Raw genomic sequence first — 15701 nt, forward strand, 5'->3', positions numbered from 1 at the left:
TAGGAGGTATATTTAATACTTGTAAGAACCTAAATCAATCTTCTTGTCTTTGGTTACTACCTTGAATCCATGCAAGACTGTCTCTAATTCTTTTAATGTGATTACCCATTTCTTTTAAACCGGATTTAACTATTAAATTGATTACATGACATGCACAACATTGGTGAAAAATAGTACCGTCACCGAATAGATTTAAATCATTTTCAAAGAATTCAATTGCTTTTGTATTGGCACTAGCATTATCTAATGTTATAGCCATTACTTTATCTCTTAATCTAAATTCATCAATTACATTTAAAATTGTGTTATATATTAAATCCGCGCTATGTGATCTTAGAACACATTTAAAACCTAATATTCTCTTATCTAAATCAAATCCTTTAAAGTAATGTCCGGTTACAGCTAAATAATCTTTATTGGCAACGGCAGACCAAATATCAACGTAACGCACCCGCTAATCGAGTGTAAAAGGTTTATTAATGCATCTTTTTCTTTTTTAAATAATTTTAATAAATCTTTCCTAAGAGTAGTTTTTGAAGTTAACTGTGCATTAGGATTGTGTACAACCTTAATATATCATTGCCAATTAGGATGCTCTACAAAACTAAGTGGTTGATCTAAAGCAGCTATCATTCGCGCAACTTCCATACGATCTACTTGCGGATCGTATTTCCAAGTGGTTAGACCACCGGTTGCGCGATCAAAAGATAATTGTGTTTGGCGGAGTTCGAGTACGCTAGATTGACTAAGCTTTTGAAGACACTTTTCGGAGTGTCGTCTCAAGTGTGTGGTGCCGTGAATAGTGTCACATTGTAATTTAGATAAACAATATTTACACTGAGCTATATGTTTAGTGTTACCTTCATTATCCACCTTGTCAATTATGTCGAAATGATCCCAAACTGTCGAGGTACACTTGCATTTCCTCCTAGAGGTTGCAACACTTGCCGACATAGACGCAGACGCAGTCGCACTCGCCGCTTCTCCACGCCCACCACCACTATTGCGACCATGACCTCCAGTACGTCCACCATGGCTCGGATTAGTAGATTCCTGCGTAACAAACTCACTAGTGGGAAATTACCTTTCTTCTACATTGTGTTGGGCATCAACGGGAATACCACTATAACCAAAAGGATCCATTATAAAAAAAATAAGATGGATTTGAGAGAGAGAGAGCTTTAGGATAATGTGATAGTTTTTAGAAAAATTATGCGAGAGATTGAGAGAGATTGAGAGAAATTGAGAGAGATTGAGAGAGATTGAGAGAAATTGAGAGAGATTGAGATGGATTGAGAGAGTTTGAGTGAGAAAAATGTGTGGGGGATGAGGGGTATTTATAGGGAAATTTTGGGGTTAAAAAATGATTTTTTTTTTTTAAAAATCGGGATAAACGGCTATTTTTTATTTTCGGGCAGTTCGGGTTTTCGGGTAAAATTCAAAAAACTAGTTGTTTCGGGTAATTCGGGCAGTCGGGCAGGTTGGGTTTTCGGGCAAAAATTCAAAAAGACTAGCCGTTTTCGGGTAATTCGGGCAGTCGGGCACCTCAGGCAGTTCGGGCACCTCGGGTTTTCGGGTAGAATTCGGGCAAAATTCAAAAAAGTTAGACGTTACGTGCATTCGGGCAGTCGGGTTCGGGCACATGCCATTTTCGGGTCGGGCATGGTCGGAAAAATTCAAAAAAATTCCAGCGGACGGCGGTAAACAGCGATTAGACGGCGGCGGGCAAAAGAGAAGATGCAAAATTTGGGCAGCCCGAGCCTGAACCTGAAAATCAACTTTGGGCGGGCGGGAAATGGGCTTGCCCGCCTGAGCCCGAAAAAATTCAGGCTTCGGGCAGCCCACCGACCCAAACTTCCAGCACTGCCAGTAACAATGGATGAATTGGTCAAAAATTATTATTTTTATTTCAGCAGAACCATCATTGATTCCAGTTGACTGTGTGATTGCCTTAAAGTTTTTAAAGTTCGAAGCAAAATTCTGTTTTTTTTATTATTGTGAAAAGGGTTAATTTGATTTTTATATGTTTGGGAGTAAAAAGCAAGGAGCATATGTTTGGTTTCAATCTAACACTTGACTGTGTCGTAAGAATTAAGAATAGATCAGTTTTTTGTTTTTTTCTTGGTTACTTGGTTTTGATTGAGGTGGCATAATATAAGTTGTGGGACACCATTTGGGACGGAAAAAAGCAGACGGAGGACCCAAATTTCTTTAAATTATTTATTTTATCAATTTAAATTTAAATTTTAAATTTTATTATAATAAAAAAATTTTAAAATTAGTTACATTTATATTTTATTTATTTTACTTATATACAATAAAAAATTTAAAAAAATAATTATATTTAATTTTTTTTGTTATAGTAAAAATTTTCACGTAAAATTACATCTCAATTTAAATTAAAAATTTAAATCAATAAACTAAATAAAATTTAATTTTTTTATTATAATAAAAAATTATCACGTATCATCTCAAATTAAAAATTTGAGTCATTCTCATTAACATTCGATTCTCGAAAGGCCAACCCACACGAAGCCACGTGTTAAAGGTAGTTTGGCTTTAAAAGAGGAACAAAACTGAACAGCGAGCAAGAAGAGCAAAAGAAAAAAATAAAAAGAAAAATGACGCAAAACTACCGAGCTCTTCTTCTCATCCAGAGAATGGTGAAGAGACCGCCATTGGAGGCTCTCTCACTTTTCTACGAAACAACAACTCTCGAAGGCTTTGAACACACCCCTCAAACTATATCCTTCATCATCGATCACCTCCTATCTTCCAATTTCTCATCCCATGCGCAGTCTCTCATTGCAAAGATACTCTCCGGTCGAATCTCGTCTTCTCTCTTCACTCCCTCGTTGCTTCTCCGCCAACTAACCCAACCCCATTCGCCTCTCATATCTTCTCGCCGTTCTCTCTTCGAAGCAATCATCGTTACCCATGTTCAGTCTCAATCACCAGAAGACGCCATTTTGTATTTGACGCAGATGACGGAACAAGGCCTCGTGCCTGGATCATTTACCTTCAACAATCTGTTGAGTTTTCTCCTCAAGTCCAATCATTTCGAAAAAGCTTGGTGGGTTTTCAACGAGTTTAAGGATAGGACTGAATTGGATGAGTATAGCTTTGGGATCATGATCAAAGGTTGCTGCGAGGCTGGTGATTTGGATAGAGGATTTCGGTTTTTGGATGATTTGGAGAAAATGGGTTGGTCTCCGAATGTTGTTATGTATACTAGTTTGATTGATGGGTGCTGTAAAAATGGCGATATTGAGAGGGCAAAGAGGTTGTTTTATAAGATGGGAGAGATTGGTTTGGTTGCTAATCATTATACTTATACTGTTCTGATTCATGGGTTTTTCAGGAAAGGGCTTAAAAAAGACGGGCTTGAGCTTTTTGAGAAGATGAAGCGTGAGGGGATATTGCTTAGCACATATACTTATAATTGTTTGATTAATGAGTTTTGTAATGACGGGAAATTAAGTAGTGCCTTTGAGGTGTTTGATGAAATGCATCAACGAGGGGTTGCATGTAATGTGATCACGTACAGCATTTTAATCTGTGGATTGTGTCGAGAACAGAGAGTGGGGGAAGCTGAGAAGTTGATGCATCGAATGAAAAGTGACGGTCTTTGTCCGAGTTTGATTACATTTAACACGCTAATTGATGGGTTCTGTAATGTTGGAAACATGGAAAAGGCGTTGAGCTTATTTGAGGAATTGAAGTCGAATGGTCATTCTCCATCGTCGGCGACTTTCAATGTTCTGATTAAGGGTTTTGCTACAGCTAAGGATTTAGCAAGAATCGTTGGTTTGGTGGGGGAGATGGAAGAGAGAGGCATTTCTCCGTGTAAAGTGACATATACGATCTTAATCGATGCTTTTATTCAGTTGGACGACATGGAAAAAGCAACTAAATTGTTTTCTTCTATGGAGAAGTCTGGTTTGGTTGCTGATGTTTATGCATACGGAGTCCTTATACATGGGTTTTGCAGTAAAGGTAATATGAAGGAAGCGTTGAAGCTGTTCAAATCGATGAGCGAGAAGCGTTTGGAGCCAACAGATGTGATATACAATATGCTTATAAATGGTTACTGTAAGGAGGGTAACTCTTACAGGGCTCTGGGGTTTGTTAAAGAAATGAGGGAGAAAGGAATGTTTCCGAACATTGCTAGCTACAATTGGACGATTAGACTTCTTTGCATTGATGAAAAGTGGAGGGAAGCCACAATTCTATTGAAAGAAATGATCGTGTATGGTTTAACACCATCGGTTTCTATCTACAATTTGATCTCTAGAGCCAAAAAGGATACAATCGTGAAGCCCTAAAGCAACATATTACACCAACCCTGATGAGAGAGAGAGATTTATTTTTCATCAAAATGAAGAAAAGAAACTTACACCAACCATAATGAGAGACTAATTGGTCTCTTAATATGATTGAGGCAAAGGTGCCGTTGTCAAGAGGAGGTAATAACTGTGTTCATTCGGCGATTTTTTTTCCCGCCATTAGTCTATAGCTTCAGAAAGTTATTGAATTAAAGTACTTGCAGAAATAAAAGTTAGCCATTATAAATTTATCTGGTTGTGAGGCCCTTTTAATATTGTTTCACGTACAGAAGAGCACAGGTTGCTAGTTTTGCTTGGAGCAGCCAAGAGAAAACACAGAAAATTGGAGATAATCACATTTCGCTAAAGCGGCATTTAAAGTTCCCTTCTCTTTTTGATCTCTTCTAACCTACTTGCTGATTTAATTTCTCCTATACCTCTTGCCTTTACTTTGCAACGGATTACTGTGGTGAAAACTATATCTGGAGTTATTATTGTTTCAAAGGTGTCAACGCCTAGCAATTTTACTACCAGCTATTGCCATTGTGTGAAATTAGTACGTATAATTGCTGGAGAAAGTAGCTCAAGAAAGCTTTAAGGACCTGAGGTGATCTCGACAACTTTTTTTTTTTTTTTTTTCATTTATTGTTCTGCACTAAACTTTTGGTTAACTAGCTAAAGTACACTAGTTCCCTTTTTCTTTTTTTTTTTTTGAGGGAAATGTTTTTTTTTTTCTTTTGAAATTCAATGTAACTTCCATTTTGATAACATAAATCATAAGTTTGGTTGTAAGGAATCTTCGATTTGCAAAACACATACGTGTTCATCCAAGAACCAGGAATTTAAAAGTCCTTTTTTTTTTTTTTTTTTTTTGTTTTATAGGTTTCGACACCCAAAAGAGAGAGGCAAAAAACAAAAAAACAAAAAAAATAAAATAAAATAAAGTCCTCTTAACCGAAAACGGGATTCAAATCCTGTCTAATTGTTCCGGTTGGTGTTCAACTAATTAAATTATATTATATCATCTTATGATAAATACAAATAATTAATTAAAAATTAATTTAAATTTTTTACATGACGTTGTATGATATGATTGGTTAAATATTAAGGTCTCATTTATTTCACCGATTTGAGTTTTTAGTTTTAAATTTTTACAGTTAAAAGTTTTTAAAAAATGTCATATTTAATTTTTTTTACTACAATTAAAAGTTCTCAAAAAATATCATATCTCAATTCAAATTAAAAACTTAAATTTATAAAACAAATGAGACCTAAAATTAAACAGGGGATTTGAGTCCCTAAAAGGACGCTTCTTTTTCATTTGTGAAAGTAAAACAACAGGTGGAAATATCTTCGAGAAGGATATCGAGTACATTCCTCATCCTATGTTTAAGATAGAGTAATTTGTTATTTAATTCATCGTTTGTGAAAATAAAACAACAGGTGAGGATCTTTTTTCTTTAATTCATCCATTTAGTTTTGTATTATTATCTTTTAGTTTTGCCCTTCTGAAATTAATACCGTTGAGAAAAATACACGTTTCCTTTGTTTTTTTGTTTTTTTATTGAAATAATAAGCTTTACTAATTCGGCAGATCGTGTTTGATTTGAAATAAAACCTCACATTTAAATTTATGTCACGAATATTTAAATTTTAAAGTTGGCCAACACAAATAGATTCTTCAAAAATTAACAAAAGGTGACATAACTATGAATCGTAAAAATATTATTGCATAAATTAAAAAATATATAAAAATTATGGCATGTTACCTAATCTTCTGTTGGCATAAAATAGCAATGAATTCTTTAAGATTAAAAGAAAATGAAGTGTTTTTTTTTTTTTCGTTTTTTTTTTGTTTGTTTTGGGTTTGGCTAAAGAAAATTAAAAATAGCCAAAACAAAAAATGATGTTTAATGGAAGCATTGGATTGCATCTGCAAGAAGAGTAAATGAGGTTTAATGAAAGCAAAACGTTCAACCATATATATAATATAAGCAAAGAAAAGGTCCCAAAACAATTTAAACGACATCATTAACGAATCTCAGCTACAAAATAGAACTAATTAATGTCACTAAGTTCACACACATACACACATATATATATATATAATTTTTATTTGGTTAAAAGTAAAAATCGTTAATCTATTTGCCACGGCGATCGAGGCCGCGACAAATGTAAAATCGGACGGACTTGCTCTAAAACAGAATGTTCCCGTTGAACTTCTGTTGTACCTTTGGAGAATAGTTTCCGCTTTTCTCGCACGAACCCAAAGGAGACCTCCAAAACCCAGCCTCCCATGTCGGCTACGGCGACGTCGGCCCAAAATCCCGGCCCGAATACGCCCAAATCGGACTCTGATCGCCTCGCCGCCAGCTTGCCTCCCGATCCGCTCCTCCGCTCCGGCTCCTTCATCGACGCCTCCACCGCCACCGGCAACGGCGGAAGCTCATTCGATGACAGGAAGTCCCAGAAATTGTTTCCCCAGACGCCGGAGTCTCGCCGATCTTCCGGCGGCGCGCTGGCTCCGTGTTCAGAGAGTCCGAATCGGGGGAAGAGGAAGCCGCCGGAGGCGGAGCTGGATTGGTTGCCGCGGGGATGGACCGTTGAAGATAAAGTGCGGAGCTCCGGCGCCACTGCTGGTTCCAAGGATAGGGTGAGTTTGGACGGTAGTCCAAAAATCAAACTGTGTGGTTTTATTTATTTATTAGTTTATTTATTTAATTTTGAGAATATTAAATAGAACTGTGTTTGTTGGATGTTTGATTGGCTGCTGGGAAAAAGGACCTGAAAATAGAATAGCATTACTCTTTCCAAAGTGCTGTTTGGAAGAAGTTTTGGAGTTTCTGAAAACAGTGGAAAATAGTTGAGCTAGGCTACTTTAAATAAGAATGGGAAGCCTTACTTTCTGTAATCAATGTCAAAGGAAGCTATTTAAGTTTGAGTTTTGTTGTTTTTCTGTTTCTTGTTGCTCTAGGTTTGTCTTTCTGAGTTTCGGCAATGTTTGTGAATTTCTTAATGAGCTAGGCTTGTGTGTTATTTTCGTTTGTTCATAGGAGGTTTGATGCTTGATATTGTTATCCTGTTTTGTGAACGTTTTGAGTTCGTTTGAGTGCCGTTAAGAAACTATGAAATTCTCGAGAAAAAGGATTAGTTTATTCCCTTTTATGCGTCTATGTTTTATTGCAGTTGCACAAGTTCCATCACTTGCGCACACGCTTCGTCACGTTTCTGTTATCATCCCTTGGCTTGTTTTAGTGGCAGGAGAATTTACTGTCAAATTAAATAGCTGTGCATAGTCATCTATATCAATGGCAGTTTTTAAAGAATATACTCCACACTATAAGGTTATATTAAGTTCATGAAGTAGGATCAATTTTTATGGTAGCAGTGTACGCTTCACGTCCTTCTTTCTCATGAAGGTTTGGGATTTTTAGTATTACCTTCTCTTTGAGTAGAAACTGTATGGTTAGGAAGATTTGAAATGGGTGAGACTGCTTCACGTCCTTCTTTCTCATGAAGGTTTGGGATTTTTAGTATTACTTTCTCTTTGAGTAGAAACTGTATGGTTAGGAAGATTTGAAATAGGTGAGACTAGACCGACGTGTAGCTTGATCCGTGGAGGGGATTCTATTGCTAAGACTCTCCATCTTTGCAGATGATGATTTTCTGACTCATTGCATTTTCTCCTATTTTAGAATTTCAACCTTTACACTAATGTCCTCTATCCCTGTCAGTTAGCAAAATTTCTTTCTTGAATATCTTAGTAGAAGATCTCACTGGTCTGTCACTGATTTCCTCTAGCTCATCCTTCTAAACTAAATCACCAGTTCGGTGTATGGCTCACCACTTCAGTTAAACCAAAGTAAAAAAAAATTTATGCATTTAAGCTCCTTGCTTTTTCTGGTGAAGAACAGTATAACGGATAGATCCAACATAGTGCTTATTTCTTTTCCTTAAAGTTGAGACAAAAGCTCGTGGTCAGTCCCATATGATATTGGTCAAGTGTGCGTGTGACACTCATTCAATTAGGCTTGCAGTACATATCCTTGTACCTTGTTTTTCAGATCCCTATAATTTATCTGTTTCATTCCCAAATAAGATGATAAGCTCGGTCTAACATGTTTAGAAATTCGTCACATTGACTTGGTGATGTTAAGATAGGCACATAGATGTTACTTGTCTGCAAAAAGAGTTGTCCCAACACGTTGCATACAATTAAACAAAGATGTACGTCGAATTTAATGGCAAATAAACAAATGAGGTTCACAAAGCATTCATATTTTCACATCATCTTTACATGCTAAGAAAGTAGATCGAATATTTGTCTGTTTGAGTTATAGTGTGACGTCTGAAATAAGACAATGATGTTTTGTTTTGGGCATGCGGAGTTTATTTTTTCTTGAACGCACACGAACTAGTATGAATATCGAAGGAATTTCCATGACAATCTTCCGCATCAACTGTTTGATCTCATACATGTTAGCATACAGTGCTAGGTAATGGGCGTAAAAATATTACAGAAACAGAAAAGATGACAAGACTTCTTCCTGATAAGAGTTCAATTGTGCATCTCTGTTGCAGTACTATTTTGATCCAGTCTCAGGCCTTAAATTTCGGTCAAAGAAAGAGGTTCTCTACTTTCTGGAAACAGGAATTCGACGCAAACATAAAAAAACAACAGAAATTTCAGACGCTGAGATAACTGTGAGTCAGAATCTAAATCTTATTTGGTTTGAAGCTGATCATCTAAGTTCTCCCTCTTCATTTTACTTTCTCCTAGTGTTTCCATAACATAACATAAATACATTTTTTTTCATATCAGCCGATGGACAGCTCTGGGGAACAGAAACAGAATTCTAGTACAAGTAAAAAGGGTTCTGCTCTAAACTTCAACTTCTCCCGTGTGCCTGAGAAGGTCAAATGGGTTCTCTCAGATTCTTCCGGAGAGTCCTGGAATGCTTTTATCGGTGATAACCAAGTGCCGGAGTCTAGTACTCGAGATTGGTTAGCAGCATTCACATTCCTCGCATCAAGAGACAGAGGAAGATACCATTGACGCCATTTTCATACTTTGAACGGTGTTTTTACATTGTAATACTCACCAGCAATAGGTTCTCTCTTTTTGTTTCCCCCACTGCAAATATGAAATAGCTGCATTTCTGGCCAATAATAGGGTCTTCATTTTTGCTTTTTCTTTCTTCTGCTAGGTCCTTTTGGCACTTAAATTATTTTGAATTTGGTCCATATCACAGCCAAGCGCACAACTATTTAATGCTATTTTGGTATTTTGTTATGATAGGTCTCATAAGGCATGATTCATAATCTCTTATTTTGTTTCTTCATTACATGTGCAAGTCGTGGCATGAAATGTACCGATCTCTTGGTTTGTATACTTTTTGCAGTTTAATATTGTAACAAAATGTTCTACTGACAAAAGCAAAGCTGTATCATTGAATTTCACGTGTGTAGAAACAACTTTTCTGCTGTTGGTTACAAAAACAAATTGATATGGTATGAATGGGTTTGTCAATTGTGGTCTATTCAAGTGTTGAGTGAGCATTTTTCTAAGCCGGTATTCTTATGAAAGGTTCAAGTTAAATACAATGTTTAGTTTTGTATTATTTGAAATCAAGTAGTCTTTTGATGTTAAAAAAAAGAAAAAGAAAAAGAAAAAGAAATTAAGCAGTCTTTCACATAGTTAATCTTAAAAAAAAAAAAAATTCACTCCTAATGTTAGCAATATTGGCGAATGAGGTTACAAATAAAAATACAGAATCGCGTTAGTATAAACTTAGATTTTATCTAACTTTATGAAATTAAGTAGCTAAAAGCATATAAAGAAGGAAAATTATCATTTTGATACATTTTAAGTTTTTACTTTATCATATTAGATTTTGATACATTGTAAGGTCATTCTTGAGACTAGCAAGGTGACTGCAAAATCTTATAGTGCGTAACAAAAGGCATAAATCTTTATGCTCAGAGAAAAGGAGATAAAAACCCTCTTAAATTGTATGGGTTTTTACTCTTTATTTTTTATTAATATTGTAATCAAAATGGTATAATTAAGAGTAAGAGGTTTATATTATGCACTTAAAAGGGCAACTTCAGTAATTTACTCAAACTTGCTTTTCTAGGCCTCAATATCAATCGGCCCACGTAATTTAATGACGTTTTTTCGGCCCAGCCCTTTACGTTTTCTTTTTATCGATTTGAGTTTTTAATTAGAATTTAAATGTAACTTTATATTAAAATTTTTAACTGTAATAAAAAAAAGAAAATGGTAGAAAATAGGCCAATATGAAAAACTTAAGAAAGTATATAGGCCAATTTTTAGTTATAGAAATTAATAGGCCATAACTTGTCAAGTTATAGTTCATAACCAGATAAGTTATAGATAAACTTATCAAGTTATGGTTCATAACCAGACAAGTTATGGATAAAAACTGGATTATGGACAATAATTTGTCAAGTTATGATTCATAACCAGACAAGTTATGGACAAAAACAGTAATTTGGCCTATTTATTAACTTATATAAATTATTGGCCTATTAATTTTAATTTATCTCAAGTCTTGGTCTATTTTTCTCTTTCTTCTTTAAAAAAATGTGAATTTTTGTAAGAATTTTTAACTGTAGTAAAATTAAAATGAAAAATTCGAATAGGTGAGGTTAGGATCTACTCGTTCACTTCACTGATTCGAGTTTAGAATTCGAGTTGAGATGTGATTTTATGTGAGAGCTTTTTACTGTAGTAAAAAAGTTAAATGTGATTGTTTGTGAGAGCTTTTTACTGTAAAAAAACTCAAATTCTAAACTCGAATCAAGGCTGAAAACCTAAGGGGCTGGGCGAGGAAACGTCGTTAAATTACGTGGGCCGATTGGTATTGAGGCCTAGAAAAACAAGTTTTGAGTGATCAAAGTTCTTCGGATTTCGGACATGTTCGCGACTCGGTGGCAGTCTGGAAGCGTGCATTTACTTTGATTCGTCTGGATTTTCTCTCGAATTAATTAGCTGAGAAAATGGTCAGGAAATTCTTCGTCGGTGGCAACTGGAAATGTGTAAGTTCTAATTCCACTCTAATAATCATCATATTTCTGTCTAATTCTCTGCTATTATTTTCTTCATATTAAATTCTAATTGTATTGAAGTTTCGAAGGATAGTGATCTTTAAAACATTTCTGGGTTTTGAACTCATAAATCATGATCATGAAAAGTATCTGATTTATATATCGCATGTTTATACTTACTTTTGGTTTGGGTTTAACTTTGTGACAGAACGGGACAATAGAAGAGGTGAAAAGGATCGTGGCCTTTTTAAATGAGGCTGAAGTCCCACCGGAAGATGTTGTTGGTAAGTAATCGATAAGTTCATTGTCGTTTATCAAGTTATATATGTAACATTACTGCTGTGATTGCATATATATATACATATATAACTTCTGGGTTTTTTCTTTTTCCTTTTTGTAATAATTAATAATGCAGAGTTGTATTTTTGCTTTTACTGCAGAGGTTGTCGTGAGTCCACCATTTGTGTTTCTTCCTCTGGTGAAGAGCTTACTGCGGTCTGACTTTCAGGTTGCTGCTCAGAACTGTTGGGTTCGCAAGGGTGGTGCTTTTACTGGAGAAATTAGGTCTGTCTTTTGTGGTTTTCATTTGCTTATGTCTTTTCTGTTTTCTGTGTAAGCTTTCTACCGCTAACATAATTTTGAATTAGGTAATTTTTATTTTTCAGTCTTAAACTATCATTTATGAAAGTTTAATATTTTTGTATTTAAATTTTTAATTGTCTTATTGAGAAGTCTTCAAGTAGCAGTTTAAAGTTAATTTGAGTGTTGATTCGAGGAAACTTTTTCCCTTTTCATTTTCTTTGCCTTTTTATCATGCCGAAGCTTAACAAATAACACCTTGTTCAATTGCCGTGTTATTGGCCCGGAAATTTGAATTTGCATATCTGTTTTGCGCAGTGCTGAGATGCTAGTCAATTTGGGCATCCCTTGGGTCATTCTTGGTCATTCTGAAAGAAGACTTCTTTTAAACGAGTCAAATGAGGTGAGAAGGGGAGCACCCCCAAAGTTGTCTTCCGTTTCTATCAAGTAAGAGTGTAGATAAACAATTTTTAGTCATTTTGCTAGTACTTGGCGTCGAATGTGATGTTTACAACTATCTTCCAATGCTTGTACATTCAGTTTGTTGGAGACAAAGTTGCATATGCTCTCTCTCGAGGCTTGAAAGTTATTGCTTGTGTTGGAGAGACTTTAGAACAACGAGAATCAGGGTCTACAATGGCTGTTGTTGCTGCACAAACACAATCAATTGCTGGTGCTTTTTTTTTTCTTGCTTCAACGGGTCTCAAGAAGCATTTTTTGTTGCAACTGTTTTGGTCTTGGACGTTCTTACTCTTGTTTATGGTTTTGCAAAGTTGCTAAACTTTACATTGTCTTGTTGTTTCCTCTATTGCTGCACTATATGTCTACCGATTGAATTATTTTTTCCTGCTTTTGCAGATAAAGTTCTAAACTGGGATAATATTGTTTTGGCTTACGAGCCAGTTTGGGCCATTGGAACTGGGAAGGTCGCAACCCCTGCTCAGGCTCAAGAAGTAAGGATCAAACCTTACTTCTGTTTTGTTGGCAAGGATCCTCATTGCTGCAAATATGCTACCTTTTTAGTTTTTTAGAATTCAATTTTGCTTATATTTTTTTGGTAATGGTCGCAATATATTGCATTCTTACCTGTGAGAAACAGAGGAGAAGTTGGCAATATTGGCTAGACCAGTTTCTCTGGCCAATGAATTGTATATATTGCCAATGACGGGTTACAAAGTTGTCATGTTGTAGGTATACATGATGATTTATACTTGATATTTCACCCTTCCTGGCGTCGATGGATGATATTGCATCTCTAATGCGCTTATAATGATGTTTTTCTTCTTCTTCTACAGGTTCATTCTGAGTTGAGGAAATGGCTTCACGACAATGCTGGTGTTGAAGTAGCTTCCTCGACCAGAATCATCTATGGAGGTAATTTATCTTCTGTTTGCTGTAGAACTTTACATTTCACACCATAGTGCTCAGTAAATCAATAAAAAATGTCATGTTCTTAATAAGTTTAGTTTAGTGACTTATTTATTTATTTATCTATTCCTGGTTTTTGTACACTTTTTGTTTACACGACTTTCAATTTTAGGTTCGGTGAATGGAACAAACTGCAGAGAGCTGGCAAAACAACTAGATATTGATGGATTCTTGGTTGGAGGAGCTTCCCTAAAGGTGATTGTTTTTCTCTGTGCCTTGTCTATTTGGTTTATTGCATTCGTCTCCCTCACTAATTCTCTACAGCGAATTTCTTTTCCCAGCCGGAGTTTATCGACATTATCAAGTCAGTGTAGCCAAATTAGATAGTTGTATATGCCCTTTTGGCATCTTCCTTAAATGCTTTTGAAAAAAAAACTCGAGTTCTAATTTTGTACTTGCGCTTTGCTCTTTGTACTGGATATACTATTTCCCATTTTCCCTGTTAAATGTAGACCTCGTTCATTTCACCAATTCGAGTTTTGTTACAGTAAAAAGAGTCATATTTAACTTTTTTGCTACAGTAAAAAATTCACATAAAGTCACATCTCAACTCAAATCAACAAACTAAACGGGCCCGTAATAATTCGATAGATCGTCTTCTTTTTTTTTTTTTTTTTTTTTTTTTTCAAAAAGACAATTCTCTTCTAATTGAATCAAGATTTTTAGCCACGGGATTGCATCAGCATGACCCTTGTAGTGCTCGAGTTCGTATGCCCGTCGGGGGTTTATGGTAGTCTAATGTGGTAGGGTTCTATTTTGAACGGTCACATTTATGTTAGGTTTTGTAAACCTTACCTTACCACGGAAAGCTTCTCTATTTTAACGCCAGAAAGTGAAAATCATAGATGTTGATTCTTCTTATCAGTCTCGTAGAGATGAGTTCTACACAACATGACTTAATGTGATGTATAATTACTGTGGAATGAAATAACATGGCTTTTTCTCAAGCTTTAATGCGCACAAGAAAGTGTTTGATTCAGTTCGTCGTTATTTTCTTGCTAATTTATTAGAGAACGAGAGGGAATGTTTAAGTGGAACTTTAAAACTACTTTAGTAGGGACTTGTAATTGGAACTTATACCTGCAGCCCCAGTTCGGACTGAAGTCCAAACCACACTTTTATGTGATCTTAACAACGGTTTTAGGATAGCATGATAAGAGTGTTTAAAACATCAAGATACCACCAAAGTTATTTAAAGAAAAAATAAATTGGGTATCAAAATGATTTTTTATTAAGGGAGTTTTTCTTGTAAGATAATTCTATCAGCAATGTTAGTTTATGAATATTTGATGTGGGTAAAATCACATTAGATTAAAAAAAATATGTATAACAGTCAATTTTAAATATAATTTTAACGGTTAAAAGTAAAGAATTATCGAAAGTTTATTTTTTTTAATCTGATCAAAAAAACTCTTTTTTTTATTTTTATAATTTATATTTTAAGATTTTTTACTGTAGATCTTTCATTATAAGGTAAGTTTTTAATCGTTTAATTAAAACATAATAAATAATTTTTTATATAAATCTAATAATTAAAAAATAAATAACTATAGTAGTTCATTTTTTTCTCGAAAATTCCCTGATATTTTTGCGGAAACTTTCTCGAAGGTATGGGTGGCCACTCTTTTGCGGTTTAGCTGCCACCTGCAGAGGTGTGGTGTACTAAGATTATCAACACAATACACGTAGTACAGACAAAGAGACCATCTTCTCATCCTTTCTCTTGGAAATGTTAAATTAATCATGTAGTGAGCAGCGACAGTCCCCCATACGTGGGCAGACATAAAAAATGATCGATACTTTCTCCCTCCTCCTCTTTTTTTTTTTTTTTTTTTTTAACCTCCAGTCCACGAAAGATTAAAAACTTAATCTTATTTATTTCATCTATTCGAATTTTGTTAGAGTAAAAAAAATTTTAAAACAGTCGTATTTAATTTTTTTATTACGATAAAATTTTCATATAAAGTCACATTTTAATTTAAATTAAAATTTATAGACGAGTTTTTATTCAACATATTTCCAAGTTAACACATGGCTAAGTGTGATAATTTTGGAGAATGCTTGACGGTTTTCTTTTTGTTTTTTCTTCAGTATAAATGTTTGAACATGCTTTAAATGGTAATTTAGGCCCGCAGTTGACGATAAAGCCATCTAAAAGTTTTTTCTTTTTTCCTGTTAATTCTTTAATCATGTATGTAATCGTTATCCATTGACATAACCACGGCATACGGGTTCAGTGAACAGGTATTTTTTTGTTGAATTTAGTGATGTTACTTGGACTCTTCTTTCATAATATAT

The 15701-nt window shown here is 34.9% G+C and overlaps 3 protein-coding genes across 3 annotated transcripts; all 3 read left to right on the plus strand.

The window, feature by feature from the left end:
- The first annotated feature begins 2608 nt into the window (after positions 1 to 2608).
- LOC21407944 (pentatricopeptide repeat-containing protein At4g11690) lies at positions 2609 to 4672 on the plus strand. The gene has a single exon (XM_010108178.2). It carries the CDS (start codon positions 2622 to 2624, stop codon positions 4323 to 4325), a length of 1704 nt encoding a protein of 567 aa, XP_010106480.1. The 5' UTR covers positions 2609 to 2621; the 3' UTR covers positions 4326 to 4672.
- A 1799-nt stretch (positions 4673 to 6471) lies between these two features.
- LOC21407945 (methyl-CpG-binding domain-containing protein 5) lies at positions 6472 to 9602 on the plus strand. Its single transcript, XM_010108179.2, has 3 exons — positions 6472 to 6978; positions 8907 to 9029; positions 9148 to 9602. Exons 1-3 carry the CDS (start codon positions 6622 to 6624, stop codon positions 9379 to 9381), a joined length of 714 nt encoding a protein of 237 aa, XP_010106481.1. The 5' UTR covers positions 6472 to 6621; the 3' UTR covers positions 9382 to 9602.
- Positions 9603 to 11187: 1585 nt separating this feature from the next.
- LOC21407946 (triosephosphate isomerase, cytosolic) lies at positions 11188 to 13874 on the plus strand. The gene is made up of 9 exons (XM_024172338.1): positions 11188 to 11387; positions 11605 to 11680; positions 11837 to 11960; positions 12294 to 12378; positions 12516 to 12648; positions 12834 to 12928; positions 13271 to 13349; positions 13516 to 13598; positions 13685 to 13874. The coding sequence occupies exons 1-9, from the start codon at positions 11349 to 11351 to the stop codon at positions 13715 to 13717; spliced, it is 747 nt and encodes a 248-aa protein (XP_024028106.1). The 5' UTR covers positions 11188 to 11348; the 3' UTR covers positions 13718 to 13874.
- The last annotated feature ends 1827 nt before the right edge of the window (positions 13875 to 15701 follow it).

The sequence above is a fragment of the Morus notabilis genome, unplaced genomic scaffold (genome assembly GCF_000414095.1).
Source record: "Morus notabilis unplaced genomic scaffold, ASM41409v2 Scaffold46, whole genome shotgun sequence".
NCBI classification, from domain to species: Eukaryota; Viridiplantae; Streptophyta; class Magnoliopsida; order Rosales; family Moraceae; genus Morus; species Morus notabilis.